The 20,912-nt window shown below is 45.3% G+C and overlaps 1 protein-coding gene across 2 annotated transcripts in view; it reads left to right on the forward strand.

Annotated features, from left to right (window-relative positions):
- The window catches only part of LOC147901957 (oxidoreductase, zinc-binding dehydrogenase family protein), an 85,612-nt gene that overhangs the window by 20,262 nt on the left and 44,438 nt on the right, over positions 1-20,912 (forward strand). For both annotated transcript variants that reach the window (XM_087375259.1, XM_087375258.1), the window contains 3 exons: positions 18,416-18,497; positions 18,584-18,691; positions 18,793-18,951. In XM_087375259.1, coding sequence (XP_087231385.1) covers positions 18,416-18,497; positions 18,584-18,691; positions 18,793-18,951 — 349 coding nt within the window. The remainder of the gene's footprint in view (positions 1-18,415; positions 18,498-18,583; positions 18,692-18,792; positions 18,952-20,912) is intronic.

Below are 20,912 nucleotides of genomic sequence, written 5' to 3' on the forward strand. Positions count from 1 at the left end.
CAATGAGCTGTGGTAGTGGAGCTACTAAACGAGCATCTACACCAATGCAGAATGCAAAAAAATGCAAAATGGCAGTTTTCAGTCCTAAGTAAGTCCTAAGTACTAAGTACAACATAGTCATGTCGATAGTCGACTATATATCAATCTCAGCATCATCATCAACATCATCATCATCATCATCAGCAGTAGGACATGGGAGAGAGAGAGAGAGAGAGAGAGAGAGAGAGAGAGAGAGAGTCATATTAAAGTCCTCGGGAGGCCTCACGGGCCTATGGGACAACATGCAAAATGTCAAAATGACTTTCATCTGGATAGACCAGAGAGTTGAGGAGTGCTCATGGCAGCTCAGCTCGAAATTATTGTACCATAACTACAAAGTACTACTTTGAAATCGGTTTGAATAACATCAGTTTAAGATTGAGAGTCTTTGGGTCTAGGTTTGAAATCTTGGATGAGTGCTTGCCCATCTCGATAGACTGCCCATTTGCCTTCTTTGCGTGCTTCCTTCATTTTGTTGAGTTCATTTGTCCTTTGCTTGAGATGAGTCGGAGTGAGCTTTTCAGATATGCAGACTCTAGTACCCTTTAGCTTATTGGTTTGTCTGAGAATCTTGATTCTTGAAATCTTTTCTTTGAAATAAACCTGTATTTGATTCCCTTTTCGGGTGATAAGACCAATGTCCTTCTCATCCCATTCGATTTGTGGTATTGCCTTCTTAAGTTGGCTATGCTTCTCTTCTTTAGTGTAACCAACCTTCATCATCAAAACAATCAATGCAATTGTCTTGCAATCCCCCAATGCGTAAGATCCTCTTGTTTCTTGCTATGGCTCCTTGCTCTTGTATCTCTCCATAAACATCACATTTGTCAATCTTGTTATGCATTGTTGCTGTAATTTCCTGTCCCATAGATTTGAGCTGAGTAGTGACAATTTCTTGTACCTTGGTCACAAGCTTTGGTGCAGGGGCTGCAATACTACATTGCTGTAAGACTTCTTGGATTACCTCTTGTTTGCCATTGCTCTTCATTTCTGAGATTGCCTTCTCCAGAAAAACAATGCGAAGCTTTGCATCTCTGAGTTCTTGTTGTATTAGCCTCCAGGGGAGGCCTCGTGGGCCTATGGGACAAAGTACATAGCAAAGCGAACTCATACAAGCCTCAGTAGGCTGAAGCAAAGGGCGCACTAGGGCCCTTGCTGAGTACTAATCTATGCTAACAAAATCATGATCATGAATAGAAATAATTAATTGCAATTGCATAGTGGACCGGATCAATCTATCCAGTATAAGGTACAAATTGAAAAACGAGTCAGTCTCGGCATTAGGACTCAGAAACATAATTAGCCTGGTACAATGATGGCTCTTTGGTGGGCTGCGAAGATGTTTCGTATCTGTGTCTGTGGAGCTCTCTTGCGCTGCAGTGGGGGACGCCGTTTCTTCGCTCTCTGAACTTTGTGAGCTATGTCTAGAGTGACCCCTCGTCTCTGTCAGTCCCTCCTGAGGAAAGCTGTGGTAGGTCAGACCTCAATAGAGTGTACTTTGGGGACTCTGTGTTGTGCATGTGGTCTTTGCGTCCCTCTCTCGGTGGTACCATGTCGGCTGCTAATCCAGACTGCTCTCATGTCCGCTAGCTCCTCCTCCTCCACTCCACTGTGTCCTGGGGCTGACTCAAATGTATAGAGTGTGACATGTCGCTGTGCCCGGTCATCCTCTATGTCTTGTGGTGGTCTGGCCATCCCCTGCTGCTCTCGTGGGTCTATGAGACAAAGTACAGACTGTTAAGAGTCACGGACCTCACCTGAGCTCCCATATGAGGAGGACATCAGTGTAGGAGTACCTGGACAACATGCTGATCTCTCTTTGGAGCTGTATGGCTAGGTCCTAGGATCCATGTACCATCTGTGGAGGTAGAGGGCTGGATTGTGCAGGATTTGGCGCCGGTCCAGCAGTAGGAAAAACACTTGATAGTGTGGCAGAAGGTGCCCCAGGGCAGCAGCAGCATAGGACCCTGGCAGGCCTATTTATAGGGACTGGCTGTCTAGTCAGTGGTTGAGGGGGCTAGCAGGCCCCCTATTAATAGGGGTGGTGGAGGGGGCTACCAGGCCCCCTATAAATAGGGGCCCTTGGCCCCTCATTTTTTCATCAAGGCCTTCATTGAAGCCTTCAGCAGGCAGCGTGACTTGGAGCCTGCAGAGAGGAGTTCGCAGCAGTTCTTTTGCCTCAGCCCCTGGCCGTTTGTTTTGGTGCTCAGTTGAGCTGGTTTGCCCACACCTTGTGGAATATTAAATTCTGAGCTTCTCTCTCTGAAGTGGCATCTATGGAAGGTGGCTCTGATACCATGTTAGAAACATGGTGAAGGGAGAGAGAGAGAGAGAGTTAGGGTGTGAGGAAATAATGCTCAAATGAAGACATGAAGAAGGCTTTCATTCATTCATCATGTATAAGAAGACAATTGAAGTACAAGCCTTATGTAGGCTACTCACTCACGCTCTAGCACCTAGTGCATATGGGATAAGTCATATGATGACATGTGGCACTCACACAAGACTCACACACATAGACTAGTACTAGATCACCTAGTACTACACACCAACACTACACACCAACACACTCTTTGACTATGATATCTCCAACAGACCACTCGAAAAAGATCTCTATTGTCAAAAAGCTTCTGATGGAGGAGTTTGAAATGACAGAGTTGAGATCTCTCCATTATTTTCTTGGGTTGAGGTCAAGCAGAGTAAGGGAAGCATATTCATCTTGCAAGAGAAATATTGTCTGGAGTCACTCAAGCGGTTCCAGATCGAGGACTGCAAGGTGATTGGACCCCCATGGAGGTTGGGCTGAAATCGAGTATGCATGATTCATGTCAGTTGGTGGATGCTAGCAAGTATCGGAGGATGGTGGGCAGCTTGCTCTACCTAACCAACACCAAGCTAGATATCTCCTACTCTATAGGTGCTCTGTCAATTCCTTGCCCAACCCAGGGAGAATCATTGGAGTGCAGGTCTTCAGGTGCTGCGGTACTTAAAGGGTACATGCATCTATGGCATCACATATACCACAGGGGTGGAGTTGGGTAGTTTTTCGGTTCGAGGGATCTCTAAACTATGTGGAGCTGGTGTACCAGGTGAACCAGGTGATCGACCACGGCTATTGTTTTGTGCTTGCATTAGGGGCCATCTCATGGCTAAGCAAGAAACAGCCCTCAATCGCCCTTTCATGTATAGAGGCAGAGCACATAGCCGCGTGCACAGCAGCGTGTGAGACATTGTGGCTCAGATGGATTCTAGAGAATATGGATGTGCTACAGGAGGCGGCGACGGTGGTCATGTGCGACAAACAGAGTTGCATTACCATCGCAAAGAACCTCATGTTCCACGAATGGACAAAGCACATTGAGGTCCATTACCACTTTGTTTGAGAGCTTATCATCGACGGCATCATCGAGCTTATGTACTATCCGACCACCGACACCCTATTAGGTGTTTTCACGAAGGTGCTTTCAAGGGAGCAGATGGAACACCTCATTCGAATTTCGGCTTATCTGGATTGGCCCACAATTGCATCATTGAGAGGGGGTGTTAGAAGTCACCGACCTCACCTGTGAGCCCCCATATGATGAGGACATCCGGGCCAGATGACAATAAGGGGTAGGAATACTTGAACAGAATCCTGATCTCTTTTTGGAGGCTGCATGGCTAGGTCCCAGGATCCATGAACCATCATGGAGGTACAGGGCTGAATTGTGCAGGATTTGGTGCAGGTACAGCAGCAGGAAAAAGCCCTGACAGCATGGCAGAAGGTGCCCCAGGGCAGCACAGCAGCATACGACCCTGACAGGCCTATTTATAGGGCCTGGCCAGGGCTGGTTGGCTGAGCCAACCAACCGACTAACAGTCGGCTGTCCAGTCAGCTGTGGAGGGGACTATTAGGCTCCATATAAATAGGGGCCTTGGGCCCTCATTTTTTCATCAAGTCCATCACTGAATCCTGCAGCAGGCACAACGTGACTTGGAGCCTACGAAAAGGAGTTCTCAGCAGTTCTTTTGCCTCAGCCCCTGGCTGTTTGTTTTGGTGCTTAGTTGAGCTGGGTTGCCCACACCTTGTGGAAGATTAAACTTAGAGCTCTCTCTCTCTCTCTCTCTCTCTCTCTCGCTCTCTCGCTATTGTTCAAGTCTATGAGCGAGGTTTGCATCATTGTGTGATTGAATAAAGTTGATCCTATTTTGCAGAGAGTGTGAGGTTTGGGTGAGTCTTACCTCTCATTTCCAACATAGACAATAGAGTACTCATACAAGCCCCTGTGGGCTGAAGCAAATGGGGCCTTGTTGAGTGCTAAGCTAAGCTAATAATCTCAAAATATAAAAACAGTCTCAGACATGCAAAGCTAGTGCTCCAAATACATACCTGGGGGCCATGGTGGCTCTTTGATGAGACGCGAAGATGTCACGTATCTGTGTCTGTCGAGCCATCTCTCGCTGTGGCGGGGGGTGTGGTCCCCGTGATCTTTGTATACTGTGGGCCATATCAAGAGTAGACACCTCTCAAGCGGTTTCCTTTGAGTAGAGAAACGATGGGCTGGATCTCTATCATGCATGCTTTGGTTGTCCTTTGTGTCGTTGGCTCCACTGCTCCGCATCGTCTCCTCGCTGATCCATGCTGCTTTCATGTCAAGTATATCCTTCTCCTCTACGACAATGTGTCTTGGCGCTGACTCGAAGGCATATAAGTTGGTGACGTGTCGTCATGCTTGATTTGTCTCATGTGGTATTGTCACCTCCTACTGTTTGATCTACTGTAGTAGGGTCTCTCTATGTCGCTGCATCTTCATAAAAAAGAGCCCAACGCAGACCTGGTCATGGAAGTGGATCAGCCGGCAGAGTGACCTAAACCCTTGTCCCTCCTGAGAGAAGTAGTGGTACCGTCCTCGGATCCCATAGTAGATCCCTCCTGAGAGAAACAATGGTATTGTCCTCGGATCCCATAGATCCCTCCCGTCTTAGGTGATCAATGAAAGTCGTGATCTCATCATCGAAGAGTGTTGGTGAGAGGGGGCATCCTTGCTTCACTTCAAGCTTGCTCTCAATTCAATCTGATGGACCTCCAGGGGTGCACTCTCTTCTTCTCACTGACTCATGTAGGCTCATCACCCACCATACCATGACTCCTAGTATCTGCAACTCCTAGAATCGCCTAATCATGTGGGCTCGTGTGACTATGTCAAAGGCCTTCCGAAAGTCTACAAAAAAGGTATTGACTTTTTGGGATCTCAATCTTGCCTCCTCGATGATAACCCTCAGGGTGAAGATGTGGTCAAGGGTTGAATGATGCCGCCAAAAACCACCCTATCCCAATGCCTGCTGTTTGTGTGACTTTGCGTATGAGCTGATCTGTCTCTCTACCATGGACCCATGGATCTTGGCTAGTTTGTGGCCTATCATGAGTGTGCGGGTGTTCCCCGTGTCCATGGGATCCCCTACTTTGTGTATCAGCACAATGTGGCGGTGCTCCAAGCATGGGGGAAGCCGCATGGTTAAACATCTCTGCTCAAAGATCGGAGCCAAGACCTCCTGCCCATGTGCAAAGTACTCCGTCCACAGTCCATCATGGTCCTGGGCTTTTTGGTTGTGGAGCTGACATAATGCAGCCCACATATTTTGTGAAATGAACAATATGGATGTGGTGGGCCTGGGCAAGGATGACATATACGGTGGTGCCTGTAGCAGGATGTCATAGAGCGAGGTCACGTACGTGTGCTAGTTAGATGCCCGGACCAGTGATGGGGATGGGTGACTTACTCTCAGAGGATCTAAGCAAAAGTGGGATCACCTCCTCAAAAAGATCTAATCACCTCATCCATCCTATGTGAAAGGAGAGCCCATCTCTTTTGGTTGGTCATGCGGCGTGATATCCGCTGTGCCTCAGCCCTCGTAAGGTGCCCGAAAGCGTGCTCTCGTGTGAGGTGGTATCTCATCTTTTGACACTCATCATCGAACCATGGGTTCTTGGGCATCTTCCCAATTGAGGAGTGTGCTGTGGATTGAGTTGTTGGAAAGGAACTGGTAGTGCAAGGGAGGTCGATAGCTCATGGGACAAATCGCTCATATACACTATATCAAGGGCATGGTTGAAGTGTATCTGGACACAAGTGGGTCCCGTCCTATGGCTGGCCTGGAGATCAAGATGCTAAAAGTCAAATAGGAGTGGTCAGTGCCTCGGGGGGAGGGGTGTGAGATCATCTATATGTGACACAAAAGCTGGGGATCCCAAAAGGTAATCCATTGTACTCATTCCCCCTCCATGTGGGAAGCAGGTGAGCCCTCCCAATAACGGGCCATTTGAGAAATAATCAAATTTTGCATTGCTCCCATATCCAGTGACATGTCGTGCATCCTCTGAGCGCGTCGCTATCCCAAGGTCTAACAGATCTATCTTTGGTACTCCGAGTGGGTCAGTTGTTGCGACCCACCTGTTTGCACCCTATACGCTCATTGAAGTCACCTAAGAGGAGGATCTCTCCTTGCTTGGACAACTTTGAGATATCATCAGATATCATCTCGTATGGGCTATTGCCCTCTGTGGTGACCACATGTGCCTATCATGATATGTCCAGCGGAAAGTAGCATACTACAATGAAGATCGGTTATGTGTCAGGCGGCTAAACTTGCATCCATATGTGGCGTGCATACTCCTTCTACCTCACAAATATGAAAGGTCTTAGGTGTGATCTGAAAAAGACTGCCGCTTCTCAAGAGCCTTGCATCCCACTATCTCTCCGCATCTGCCTCCTATGGGCTGACTCCCATGTGTATCCTGTGACTGTGCGTAGTTCCCTCTCTGGCGTCTCGTGGGTCTCAATGTAAAAAACACATTTCTTTTGGTGTATCTTTTTGAGAAACCCCCTGGATTTGACCAGATGGTAACATTACAATTTCATACAGCCACGTGTAGTCTGTTTCATGCTAGGGCCTGACACCATCATGTGCTATCCACGTCCCCTTCTTCCCTTTCCTCCCTTTTTCGCCCTTTCAGTTCGCTTTCGGATGATCACTTTACCATCTCTATATGCAGCCCATATCCCTTCCTATCTTGCTGCCATCACTTTTACCATCCCCTCCCTATGGTGTTCTTGTTTAGGAGTGTGAGATCATCATCCAAGAAAGTCCTGGTTCCCTTCAATGTTGCCGTCATGATCATAATGGTAGACTGTCCTCTTTTGTCCGGAATCTCACCACCAATGGCCTTGTCGGTGTGTCAGCGCTGCCCACCCTCCAAGCTGCCTCGCAATTGTGGTTGACGGTTGACCCCCATCTTGGTGAACAGGGTTTTGGCGTGCGCCATGAGGATATCTCCTAGTGCTAGGCCTCTGACCAAGACATTTAAGGATTTGCTGTCCCGTCTTTTCTCCTCCTCAAGGGCATATGATATGATCTCTTTATCAAGGGCTGATGTGCCCTGTCTGACCACATTCTTCCACTCGGGCTGTAAACTACTCGGTGCTTTCTAAACGGATTTTGCAGAGGCGTTTGAATGAGATGATTGCGAGTTGCCAAACACATATACTTGAACTTAAGAGTTTGCAATTAAGCTGGAATTAAGACTTATACAGCTTAAACACAAAGTCACATCATTGGAAAATGCAATATGATTGAGGGGCCAAGACGGGGGCCCCCCCTTTTCCAGGCTCACTTTATTCTTGAAAATGGAGATACAAGACCAAGGTGCAATGCACCTTCCAAACTGATGAACTCAGTGAAAACCTAGGACCTAGATACAAGACTCAAGAGCATATGTACAAGGTAGACAACAAAAAGGAGGACTCCAAGCTCAGGTTTCAACTCTTGGCTTGCCCAATCCACAAGGAAGAAGCCTGCAACAATCACCACTTACATCCAACATTAGAGACAAGCACTAGTTTCTAGAAAGATAGTAGAAACAACATGAAATAGTGCTGTAAATGAGATAAACTTGACAATACAGGTTCCCTTCGTGACTTGACCCTTTTGTAGATGAAGTCCTTGATGCCTCTGAAGCTACCTTGGGTGAGGAGAGTGTGGAAATGGGGCTGGAATGAGAACAGCTTAGAAAAACTACCTTGGGTGAGGAGAGTGTGGAAATGGGGCTGGAATGAGAACAGCTTAGAAAAACAGCCTGTAGGCTAGAGAGAGAAAGCTTTTATGGAGTGATAACTGTAGAGAGAGAGTTCCAATGCTGGTCCCAAGGGAAGGGATGTAAGAGAGGAGCTTCTGCTGTTCTAGAGGTGCAGAGAAAGGCAGATTTCTGCAAGGAGAAGGGGCTGGAACAGTAGAGAGAGAAATTCTGCAGTAGAGAGAGAAAGACTGCAGCAGGAGAGAGAACGGGGCTGTGGCTGCTCCAGGCTAGGAGAAGGAGAGAGGATGCTGCTGCTGTTCCAGAAGAGCTGGGAGGGGGCAGATTCCTGGAGAGGAAGGGCTGGAACTGTAGAGAGAGAATGTGCTGCTGTAGAGAGAGAAAGTGCTGCTGAGGTGAGAGAATGGCCTAAGGAGAAGCTGGCTGCACCCAAGGAGCGGAGAGGTTCTGCTGCATCAACCAAAAGGAGAGATAAGAAAAGTGACAAATTTTTCATGTAGAGAATGAAGAGGAGAGGCCTTCTTTTATAGGCTCAGCCCCCCCCCCATGCCTAGAGTGGAAGGTGGACACTTGTCCCAGATTTTTGGTGGGCTGCAGTCCCAAAGAGGACAGCCCACAACCTGCCCCAAATCTACCAGATTTGGGGCCAAACACTTGGCCTGCATGCCTTGCCACTTGCCATGCATGCTCAGGGAACATTCTCTTGAATGGTTCCTAGGTCGGTATGCAATCTGTGCATTTGATTGGTCCCATGTTTGGGTACTCAAGTGGGGTGTGGTTTCCAGATGTCCCTCTCAAAGAGAGGCCATCACTCTTGTGGGTCACTAATGCCCATAACCCCAAGCAAGGGGGCCCACCCTCAAATGCTAGACCTAGTTCCCATTGTCCGTAACTGAACAGTAGGAAAACATTTCATTTCTTAATAAGCATACTATTGAAAAACACAAAGAAATACTACCAAGCAAGTGGATACATGTTGAAGCAGGATGACATTCCCTCCGTCTTTCATTCGGTTGTCCGCAACTGAAATGCTTCCTCATAAGCATCCAGGATTTGAGGACACTCCTGAAATGTAGCTCTGTCCACCCATTGGGCATCGGTGGATGGGAGCCCTTTGAACTTCAAAAGGTACATTTTGCGAGTCGTGCCTCGATGTCCCCTAGTGAAGTTATGCAAAATAATTTGCTCTGGGATCAACAAGATCTCTGTGTCCTCTACTTCAGGTGCATCGTCCAGTGTGGGCTCTTGAGGTGGTTCCACAATGAAGGGTTTCACCAAGCTTACGTGGAAGACATTGTGGATCTTCCAATGCTCTGGAAGTCTCAATCGGACTGAGACATCATTTATTACGTGCAACACCTGAAAAGGACCATAATATCGAAAGGATAACTTGAAGTAGATGCGCTTTTTGCCCACTTTGGTTTTTAACCGGGCTTTCTCAAATTTCAATAAGACCCATTGGCCTTCTTTCACTGCAAACGCCCTCCGTCTTTTAGTTGCAGCTGCTCTTTGTATCTCTTGTGCCTTTTGAATGGCTGCTTGAACTATGGCATAAGCAGAGTCATAATCCTCCACGAATTGATTAGCGGCAAAGATTTTCTCTTTTGTTTGCATGAGTAGAGTTGGTAAAGATCTACCATATACAATTTCAAAGGAGCTTTTCCAGTGGAGGAATGAATTGTGTTGTTATAAGCAAACTCCACAAGAGGAAGGAATTTCTTCCAAAAGGTTTGCTCATGCATATAAAATTTCAGCAAATCCAAGAGTGTACTATTCGTAACTTCAGTTTGGCCATCCGTTTGAGGATGAAAAGTTGAGGAGAAACTTAGAAGAGTTCCAAGGTTCTCAAACAAAGCCTGCCAGAAGTTACTAGTGAACTTTGAGTCTCTATCTGATACTATAGACTTGGGCATGCCGTGGTGTCTAAAGATGTGTCTAATAAATAAATGGGCAGCTTCAGGTGCTTTGAGATTCTTTCTGCAAGGAATGAAGTGGGCTTGCTTGCTGAATCGATCTACTATCACCCAAATCATGTCATGATTTTGATTGGTCCTGAGAATTCCTGTAATGAAGTCCATGGTGATGTGTTCCCATGGTCTCTTAGGAATGGGTAAACCCTTGGGTTTTCCTCTCTCACTTAGCTTTTTGACATGCGAGACAAGCTGAAATGTAGGCAGCAGTGTCCTTTTTCATGTTAGGCCAGTAGAAAAATTTATCCATGGCTGAAAAAGTGGCCACAATACCCCTATGACCAGCATAGGGTGGGTTATGGCTTTCCTCCATCACTTTAGATCTAAGTTGCTTTGTGATACATAGTTTGTTCTCCATGAATAAATAGCCATCCCTGATGTGGTAGGCATGATGGGTGCCTCCATCTTTCAAATGTGCCCATGGCTGAGCAAAATCAGCATCTCCCTCATAGAATTCTTTGAGGGCTGTTAGCTCATCATGATAGGGAACTGAAATATGGTGAAGCCATGGTCTACGAGAAAGGGCATCAGTCACTACATTCTCTTTTCCAGGAGTATATTGTATCTGAAAATGAAATGATTGCAGAAAGGTAGACCATTTCATATGTCTCTCTCTAATCAGAGGTTGAGTTAGAAAATATTTAAGACTTTCATGATCAGTTTTTACAAGAAAATCTATCCCTAAAAGATAATGTTTCGAAAGTTTGAGAGCATGAATTACAGCTAAGAGTTCTTTTTCATAGATATCATAATGAAGTTCAGCATCTCTTAGCCGTCGGCTTTCAAAGGCCATAGCATGACCATCCTGGGTAAGAGAAGCCCCAAGGCAATCGCCACTGGCATCAGCTGCTACTAGGAATGGTTTCCTTAAGTCAGGAATGATAAGTACAGGAGTTGTAGTCAGGGCATGCTCTAGAGCATTAAAAGAGTCCTTTTCTTTTTGGGTCCATCTGAACTTCAGATTTTTCTTAGTGAGATCATGTAGAGGGGCTGCAAGTTCAGCAAAATGCCAAATAAACCTTCGGTAATATGAGTATAGGCCTAGAAAAGACCTTACCTCATGGGCATTCTTCAAGTCGGGCCACTCTACAATTGTCTGTATCTTGGCTGGGTCCATACGAACACCTTCTCGTGAGATAATGTGACCAAGATAGTGAATCTCAGGAAGAAAGAACTCACTTTTCTTCTCATTGATGTGAAGAGCATTTTCAGCTAAGATTTGAAATACAATCTTTAGATGTTCCTTATGCTCTTCCTCATTCTTGCTGAAAATGAGGATGTCATCAAAGAAGACGGCAGTGAACTGTCTATGGTTCCTGAACAACCGTTCCATCAGCCGATTGAACGTGGCTTGGGCATTAGTAAGGCCAAATGGCATTACCATATATTCATACAGCCCAAATGTGGTTCGGAAGGCTGTTTTATGAATGTCCTCAGGTACAACTCGTACCTGATGGTAGCCACTCTTAAGATCTATGCGGCTGAAAATTTCAAATCCTCCTAAACTATCAAAGATATCGTCTATACGAGGAATCGGGAAACGATTCTTAACCGTCTATTTGTTTAAGGCTCTATAGTCTATGCACATCCTGAAGGTTTTATCCTTCTTTTGGACTAGTAAGACAGGGGAGTAAAAAGAAGAACTACTGGGTTGGATCAATCCCTTGTCCAATACTTCTTGGACTTGCTTGAAGATTTCATCTTGTTGAGATTGACTAACTCTATATGGGGGTCTATTTGGAGGTGAAGACGTTGGAACTATGTCAATTTTGTGATCCTCTGGTCTCTCAGGAGGGAGGTGACTAGGAAGTTCCTGAGAGAAGCAACTAGAGAATTCCTGAAGGAAATCTAATCTTTCTTTTGTGAGAGGATCTGACTCTTCTTCACTTGGTTGCTTATTGCGTACAAACACTAGAAAATAACATACTCCTTTCTTAAGCAAATTGGGAGATCGTGCATGACTTACCATAGGAATACACCGCCCTTCGGAGTAATACTTTTGCTTCTGTTGTGGAGACAATGAGCTGAAAGTGCGGGCTGCTTTCTTCGAAGGAGGCTGGCTGGCTGACTTTTGCTCTTTTGGTGCGTCCTTTGCTGTCTCCTTACCCTTTTGTTCCTTGGAAGAGGTTCCTTGGGACTTCCGCTTGTTGTTGCTGCCATTCCGCTTGTTGGAGAAAGATTGTTTCTTCTCCACCTTCAAGGCGATGTTGATGGTGTTTTCGAGAGAAGTAGGAGTGGCAATGTCCACCTCATGCTGAACGATATACCGTAGGCCAGCAAAGAACTTCCTTTGCTGCTCTTTTTTATCCTTCCTACTGAATGCTTGAACTTTTAACAAAGTATCCCAAAAATGATCAACATACTCACTGACTTTCTCTTCTTGGCGTTGGTGGAGGACGTCCCACTGCACCATTGTATCTCTCTTAAACTCCTTAGGCAGGAAGTGCCTCATCAAGTTCTTCTTGAAGCGCTTCCAGGTGTGGGCTTGCTGTTCAGTGTTGACCATAGCTGCCCACCAGAGTGAAGCACGGTCTTGCATGTGCAGGACGGCAAACCGGATCTTTGCCTTGTCTTCGTACTCGTCCCCCTCAAAGAAATACTCGAGGTCTCGGATCCAGGCTAGCAAGACCTCGGGCTTGTCCTCTCCCTTATAGTTGGTAAACTTGAAGAGCTTATCTCCAAGAGGTACCTTATGCTTTGCATACCTTCGTCTCCGTGGACGTCTCGAAGGAGATGGACTCCGATGACGCCGTCTACCTCGAGGAGGCGAAGAAGAGGATGATCTTCCCTCCTTGTTGGAGTTGATTGGGGCCCTATGTCATGAGTTTCTGCTTGGCTGCTTTCCAGCACTTGAACCTGTTGAGCAATGTTTGCCAAGAGAGCACTCAACTCATGCAGGTTAGGAGGGTCAGGTCCATTGGCTGCCATGATGACAAGATGACTCAATGAAGGAGAGACTCAACAAGAGAAAGCACAGAGTACAAGACCACTGCCTAAGCTTTGATACCAATGTAAACTACTCGGTGCTTTCTATCAACTCAGACAACGGATTTTGTAGAGGCGTTTGAATGAGATGGTTGCGAGTTGCCAAACACATATACTTGAACTTAAGAGTTTGCAATTAAGCTGGAATTAAGACTTATAGAGCTTAAACACAAAGTCACATCATTGGAAAATGCAATATGATTGAGGGGCCAAGACGGGGCCCCCCCCTTATCCAAGCTCACTTTATTCTTGAAAATGGAGATACAAGACCAAGGTGCAATGCACCTTCCAAACTGATGAACTCAGTGAAAACCTAGGACCTAGATACAAGACTCAAGAGCATATGTACAAGGTAGACAACAAAAAGGAGGACTCCAAGCTCAGGTTTCAACTCATGGCTTGCCCAATCCACAAGGAAGAAGCCTGCAACAATCACCACTTACATCCAACGTTAGAGACAAGCACTAGTTTCTAGAAAGATAGTAGAAACAACATGAAATAGTGCTGTAAATGAGATAAACTTGACAATACAGGCTCCCTTCGTGACTTGACCCTTTTGTAGATGAAGTCCTTGATGCCTCTGAAGCTACCTTGGGTGAGGAGAGTGTGGAAATGGGGCTGGAATGAGAACAGCTTAGAAAAACAGCCTGTAGGCTAGAGAGAGAAAGCTTTTATGGAGTGATAGCTGTAGAGAGAGAGTGCCAATGCTGGTCCCAAGGGAAGGGATGTAAGAGAGGAGCTTCTGCTGTTCCAGAGGTGCAGAGAAAGGCAGATTTCTGCAAGGGGAAGGGGCTGGAACAGTAGAGAGAGAAAAACTGCAGCAGGAGAGAGAACGGGCTGTGGCTGCTCCAGGCTAGGAGAAGGAGAAAGGATGCTGCTGTTGTTTCAGAAGAGCTGGGAGGGGGCAGATTTTTGGAGAGGAAGGGCTGGAACTGTAGAGAGAGAATGTGCTGCTGTAGAGAGAGAGTGCTGCTGAGGTGAGAGAATGGCCTAGGGGGAAGCTGGCTGCACCCAAGGAGCTGGAGAGGTTCTGCTGCATCAACCAGAAGGAGAGAGAAGAAAAGTGACGAATTTTTCATGTAGAGAATGAAGGGGAGAGGCCTTCTTTTATAGGCTCAGCCCCCCCCCCAGGCCTAGAGTGGAAGGTGGACACTTGTCCCAGATTTTTGGTGGGCTGCAGTCCCAAAGAGGACAGCCCACAAGCTGCCCCAAATCTACCAGATTTGGGGCCAAACACTTGGCCTGCATGCCCTGCCACTTGCCATGCATGCTGCCACATGTGTGGGACAGGTGGACTGACCTGCCAGCTCAGATTCCATGTGGCAGTCTGCCACGTGTCACTCCCAAAAACCCTAAAATTTCAAAGTTGTCAGAATTCAATTCTGATCGCACCCACGGGTTCCTAACAGCTTGGACTATCTATTGACATACTCTAAGGTCATAATTGAGCCATATTGAGCTCATTTGTTTGTCGTCTTATCTTGTATCTCCATTACACTTGGCATGTTGCCAGGCCCACACCCAAAGCTCAGGGAACATTCTCTTGAATGGTTCCTAGGTTGGTATGCAATTTGTGCATTTGATTGGTCCCATGTTTGGGTACTCAGGTGGGGTGTGGTTTCCAGATGTCCCTCTCAAAGAGAGGCCATCACTCTTGTGGGTCACTAATGCCCATAACCCCAAGCAAGGGGGTCCACCCTCAAATGCTAGACCTAGTTCCCATTGTCCGTAACTGAATAGTAGGAAAACATTTCATTTCTTAATAAGCATACTATTGAAAAACAAAGAGAAATACTACCAAGCAAGTGGATACATGTTGAAGCAGGATGACATTTGCTGATTTGTTGTTTGAGTTAAGCGTGTTCCCCTTGCATTGTGGCCTGCATAGCTGCAATGTCTTCCCTAAGATTGGCAATTTCTGTCTTGAGCTCTTCCATGGCTTTGAGGTCCCCTTCGGAGTCACCTTCATGTCTTTTTACTGCTGCAATTCAGCACCGAAAGCATGTGCCTTGTCTTGGAATTTGGTTTTTATCAGATTCCCATCCTGCTTTTTCCTTCTCTATTATTCTCTCTTGGCCTTCTCTTTTTTCCATTCTCCCTGCATTTTTCCTCCTTGTTTCTTCACTTTAGCCAGTGTCTTGTCTATGTGTGCTTTCTCTATTAGTAGAGCTATGTTTGTGGCCTCCGAATTGTCAAGTTTTTCAATCAAGGCTAAGCATATCTTATTGAGACTGGCAAGGACATTTGATGTGAGTTGTTCTTGCTGAGTAAGCGGCCATAGCATTTTGCTCTCCTTGCTTTCCCCAAATGTCTTCTACACATCCTTGTGTAGGCATTGTGCGAAGATCTATGTTATCCTTGTTTATTTGTAGAAGTGTAGAAATGGATGTCTTCTCACATTTGTGTGTTTCTTTGCAGCCAGGGGGTGATCTTCACCAGCAATGATCTTGTCCGTCCGTCCTTCTAGTAGTGCATTGTTGGGGCAAGTCTAGGAGTAAGCAAGGGTTGTGATAGATCCAGGAGTAGCCCTTTCTTGCGGGTTCTTGGCTTTTCTTGTAGGTTCTTGCAGCTCGGGTCAAGCTGGAGAGGTATCCATGACGTGGAACAATTCGTGGAGGGGGGCCCGTGGCTTGGAGGAGACCTTGGAGGGGGCATGTTAGTCGAGAGAAAGATAGAAAGTTGTATTAACATCTTTTGGAGGCCTCACGGGCCTATGAGACAAAGTACAATCAACAAAGTAGCTCAACCAGTCGCCCCAATCTCATCATCAGGAGAGAGAGAGAGAGAGAGAGAGAGAGAGAGAGAGAGAGAGAGAGAGAGAGAGAGAGAGAGAGAATCTCCTATATAACTTTTCTAACCACATCCATTTCAGGGTTTAGAACTCCATTCTTGCAGCTTTAGTACATTGGCATTGAGGTTGTGTGGATCATGTTAGAAACATGGTGTGAGGGAGAGAGAGAGATAGGCTAGGGAGTGAAGAAGTGATAATCAAATGAAGACATAATGAAGGCTTTCATTTATCCATCAAGTGTCACATGATAAGTGAAGTACAAGGCTTATATAGGTTAGAGCACACACACATGTACCAAGTGTATATGGGATAACTCCCAGAGTGACACGTGGCACTAACACGACTTACACACATGAACTAGTGCTAGAATTCCTAGTACTACACACCAACACATCACATCACGACACTCTTTGGCTATGATATCTCCCTCCCCTCCCCCTTCAGAGCAAAGAGTATGAGACCAGACACGCAAAGAGTAGACCGATCCCCCCTCCACCGTAATATTGCAAAGAGCAAGTCCAACTATCCAACACCTCCCGTGTGATAGTGTTCAATCAGCTTGCGACCGGCAAGGGCAAACCATCACTCGTCACCCCTCCCTTACTCTGAATTGAGTGGTCAATATCATCAAACCAAAGTAAAAGACAAAACATTCATTTTTGGGGGACAACCAAGGGCAGAGTACCTCTTATTGACTCCAAATACATTCATTTTAGAGGGACAACTCAAGGCTGAGAACCTTTATTTGACCCAACACAAACACACATAGCATAGGGGCCTAGAAAGCCTAACCTTGGTCGTATGGGTCCGCGTCCTCAAGAGAGAGGCAGTGAACCTTTGTTGTAGTTGCATGTATCTCCTCTGGGGGCCCTTCAGGTTTCAGCCATAAGGATTTCCATCTTATCTTCATTGTTAGGTGGGATCTTCAAACTTGAAAGTTGTTGAACAAGAGATTGAAACCGTGCTAGATGATCACTCAACTCACTGCTCTCTTCCATTTTGAAATCATAAAACTTGAGCTTTAGAAAGACTTTAGAGTTGTTGATTTTATTACCAAACAATGTCTCGAGGCGATCCCAAATCTCCTTAGCTGTTGACTTGAAGCCCTCATGATGGATAAGAGTGTCGGCCAAGCAAAGACCAATGAGGGCAATTGTCTTAGTATTCTACTGCTTCCAAATCGTTTGGTGTTGTTAATCAAGTAACTCAACCTTGTCATCCTCAACAACATCCCAAACACTTTCACGCATAAGAAGCAGTTGCATCCATGTTTGCCAAGTGGGAAAACCTTCCCATTTGAATTTCTCCACGAGCAAAGAGCTAGAGGATAATGAAGTCATGATGGCAAGGAGCTTGATGAAAGCGGACAGCAAACCCGAGATGCAAAAGGGAAGCCAAAGAAATGCTCCAAAATGCAAGGCAATGTTCTAGAGCAGCCCCGGGATGAAGGAGAGGCAAGGAGCAGCCCCGAAAATGAGTATGAAAGAGGCGGCTTTGCAACAGCAAACCTAAAACAGCTTGCAAATAGGATGCTCCAAAATAGGTCGAGGAGACTTCCAAATCACCCGAGATGCTGCAACTAAGGTGCGTGAATGAACACCTCTGCTGCAGTGGCCTTGGAAACCCTAAAACAGGATTGTAGATGCGCTGAAATGGCTCGAATCTCCTCGCGTGCAAGTCTGGTCTCCTCCAAAACGTACACAACCCTTGGAAACTGCTCTGAAATGCAGAGAATAGCCTCCACGCAGCACTGGCAGGGATGGAACTGCTCGAAAACACCTAGAAATAGCTCGAAATGTTGGAGAGGGTGGCCAGAACTGTGCTGCCACAGGGCGGCTATGCAGCAGCAGCAAGTTGGCAGAAGAAGAAAATGAGCAGGGCTGAGGCGGCTGCAGAAATGAAGGCTAGAACAGGAGTACGGTTAGGTCTAGGATGACGTGGCAGCTATGGCAGGGTGAACCTGCTCTGACACCATGTTAGAAACATGGTGTGAGGGAGAGAGAGAGATAGGCTAGGGAGTGAAGAAGTGATACTCAAATGAAGACATAATGAAGGATTTCATTCATTCATCAAGTGTCACATGATAAGTGAAGTACAAGCCTTATATAGGCTGAGCACACACACACACATGCACCAAGTGTATATGGGATAACTCCCAGATTGACACGTTGCACTCACACATGATTCACACACATGAACTAGTACTAGAACTCCTAGTACTACACACCAACACATCACATCACCACACTCTTTTGGCTATGATATCTCCAACAAATCATACTGTTTCACACCAGACTTATCTATGTGACCAGCATTTGAGAATAAATGAGATTTCATGGTCAATGCATATGCATGAAAGGAACCAATGAAAGCCTTAATGAATTTCATTTTCCATAGGATTTGGATTCATAACAATATGAATGAAGTGCTAAACATTTAGTCAAGCATAATAGTTTGGTTGTTAGTATTGAACTCTCATTAAATCTGAATTTGGCAACTGCAAAAGATGTTGTTCTAATTTTATTTATCAAATTTTTTGGATGATTATCTTTTTTATAGGTCCATGGAGGCTCAAGTGGGATTGGGACGTTTGCAATTCAAATGGCCAAATATATTGGGGCTCGAGTCTTTTGTACAGTAGGTAAGAATTGTTTGTATTAAAATGTGCCTTTGGAAATCCTTGACATGCTCGGTTTATATGTACAATAATTGTGGTCTTTACATTAGGAAATGAGGAAAAGCTTGAACAATGCAAAAGGTTGGGGGCAGATGTAGCCATAAACTACAAGGTCGAGGATTTTGTAGCACGCATAAAGGAAGAGACTGGAGGAAAAGGTATTCATTGAAGCAGCTCAAAATCAAAACTCGATCTAAGTCTGCAGTCTATGCTATCTTGTATATGCTCATTTGACAAGACTAAAAGTTATTGCTTGCAGGTGTAGATGTCATCCTAGATAACATGGGCGCTCTTTATTTCCAGAGGAATCTTGATGCACTGAGTATTGATGGACGGCTATTTATAATTGGATTCCAAGGAGGCTCTGCAGGGCAGCTGAATTTAGGACCTATCATTATGAAAAGACTTACAGTTCAAGGTTGTTTCCTTTACTATGCATATCTTAAACTTGATTATTTGTGAAGGCCACTATAGCAAACAACAAAAAGCCTGCTCAACTTGTTGGATGGGAAAATATTGGTTGCTATTGGGGTTGGGATGGTTTAGAATTGGATCAAACAAATCTGATGGAAGGTGCAAAGGTAGAAAGTGAAAAAACTAGTATTTTGTGAGTGAAGAAAGTATGTGGGAGAACTTCTGAAGCAATAGTTTCGATATGCTTCTTTCAGTGCCCAATAAGGCTCGCTAGAGAGTTGCAAAAAAGGGTGACTTAAAAAGACTAAGTGACCCAAAAAAAGAAACAACCTGCAAAGTGTAATGATCAAAAAAGGGCTTCTTCTAAGGAAAAAAGTAGCTCCCATACAAATTGAAACGTTTGACCCCTCAATGTGGGTCTGCACGTTTGAGGATGAATGAGGGTTTGTCTTGTTAGAAAAATTATGTCTAAGGTAGTGGCCAATGTAATAAGGGTTAGGGACAAATTTTCCCTTTATAAGGTTTTTTCCCCTAACCACAGTCAAGTATGTGGATGAGTTAGTCACCCTACATGGTTTGTCCCTAGTTAGGGTCCGTCCTAGGGTTTGTCTCTATGAATACCCTAGTGTATTGTCTCATTGTGTGTTGCTGCAATCTCAATAGAGCTTGCATTCTCCGTCTCCCTTTGCACTCCAAACTTCCATTTTGCTCACATTCGGTATCCGAGGAGGTTGCTCCATGCCTCCCCGCACCTTCTTTGGCCTTGGCTACACTTCTGTCATGAAGACCTCGACTTTTATTGTGGGAACAGTAGCAATGAGAGTCTCTCACGAATTTATTATATTCCTATATATGCATCTTTTTTTTTCTCGAATAAAAAAAAGAGAATTCTAATCCCATGAGGATGGCAATGAACACAAGAGGAATATTGCCTTAGTCTTCACATCGAAATTCAGCTTTTGAGCTTGAAGCTGGCTGGAAATAATATTTAATTCATTCAAGTGAGAGGAAATGGAGACCCCTTCCTTCATCTGTAGCTCAAACAACCTCTTCATGAGAACTTTATTAAAGGTAGTTTTCTTCTCAGAAGTGGCACATAATTTCTTCCACAAATCTTCCATAGTCTACTCGTTTACTATTGTAAAATAAAATGACTCTGCAAGGTCTAACATTAGACTTTGCTAATGCATCCAACTCATTCTAATCATCCTCAAACATAGCTGCAGGCTTAGTTGTAATCCCTTCTAAGGGTTTAATCTATTTCTTTTGAATAACCGCATCCCTTATCTGTTCTTTCCTTGCTTTGACCTCTATAACCTCTTCCTCTCCCCCAAGGCCACATATTCCTCCAATCTCCCTTGAGTTTTCAATGGAAGACACCATTAATGATTCCATCAATACCTTCGAGAATTGGATAATCCAAATCACACACCCAAATGGGAGTTGCAACAAATTAAAGATGCATGGTAATCCCATTGGTGATTTTTGGAGGCAATACCCGGACATGCAGTTAAGAGGAGGATGGGACCTCTCTGGAATTTCAATGAGTATCCGCCAAGCGAAAATCACTCCAGACATCAGCAACAAATTGGAGCCACAGCTTGCTTGGCGTAGACCAAAGTACTCAATGAAAAGTACCTCCTTGAGTACTTAAAATCTCCATTTTCTTTTCCCACACACCCACATTTGATGTGGTACGCCATTGCTACTATTGGGATGCCAATCATCATCATCCAGATAGTGTAGATGCTCCTCGCAATTGGCTGTTAATCAATAGAAACTCCAAGATCAAATGGACAAGCCAAGAAACACTCATCAGAGCCTTGGACAAACATGACTCTGTCTCTTTCTTTCCCTCCCTACTCTTCTCTCTCATTTAAGGAGCCCCTCTTCTCTCTCTGAATCTCTCTCGTCAATTTTCTGTCTAGAGCTGGGCAACCACTCTTACAGGTGTTCTAGGGCAAG

Source organism: Dipteris shenzhenensis, chromosome 5, assembly GCF_047967505.1.
Source record: "Dipteris shenzhenensis isolate YYH24624 ecotype China chromosome 5, Dip_SZ_1.0, whole genome shotgun sequence".
Taxonomy (NCBI): domain Eukaryota; kingdom Viridiplantae; phylum Streptophyta; class Polypodiopsida; order Gleicheniales; family Dipteridaceae; genus Dipteris; species Dipteris shenzhenensis.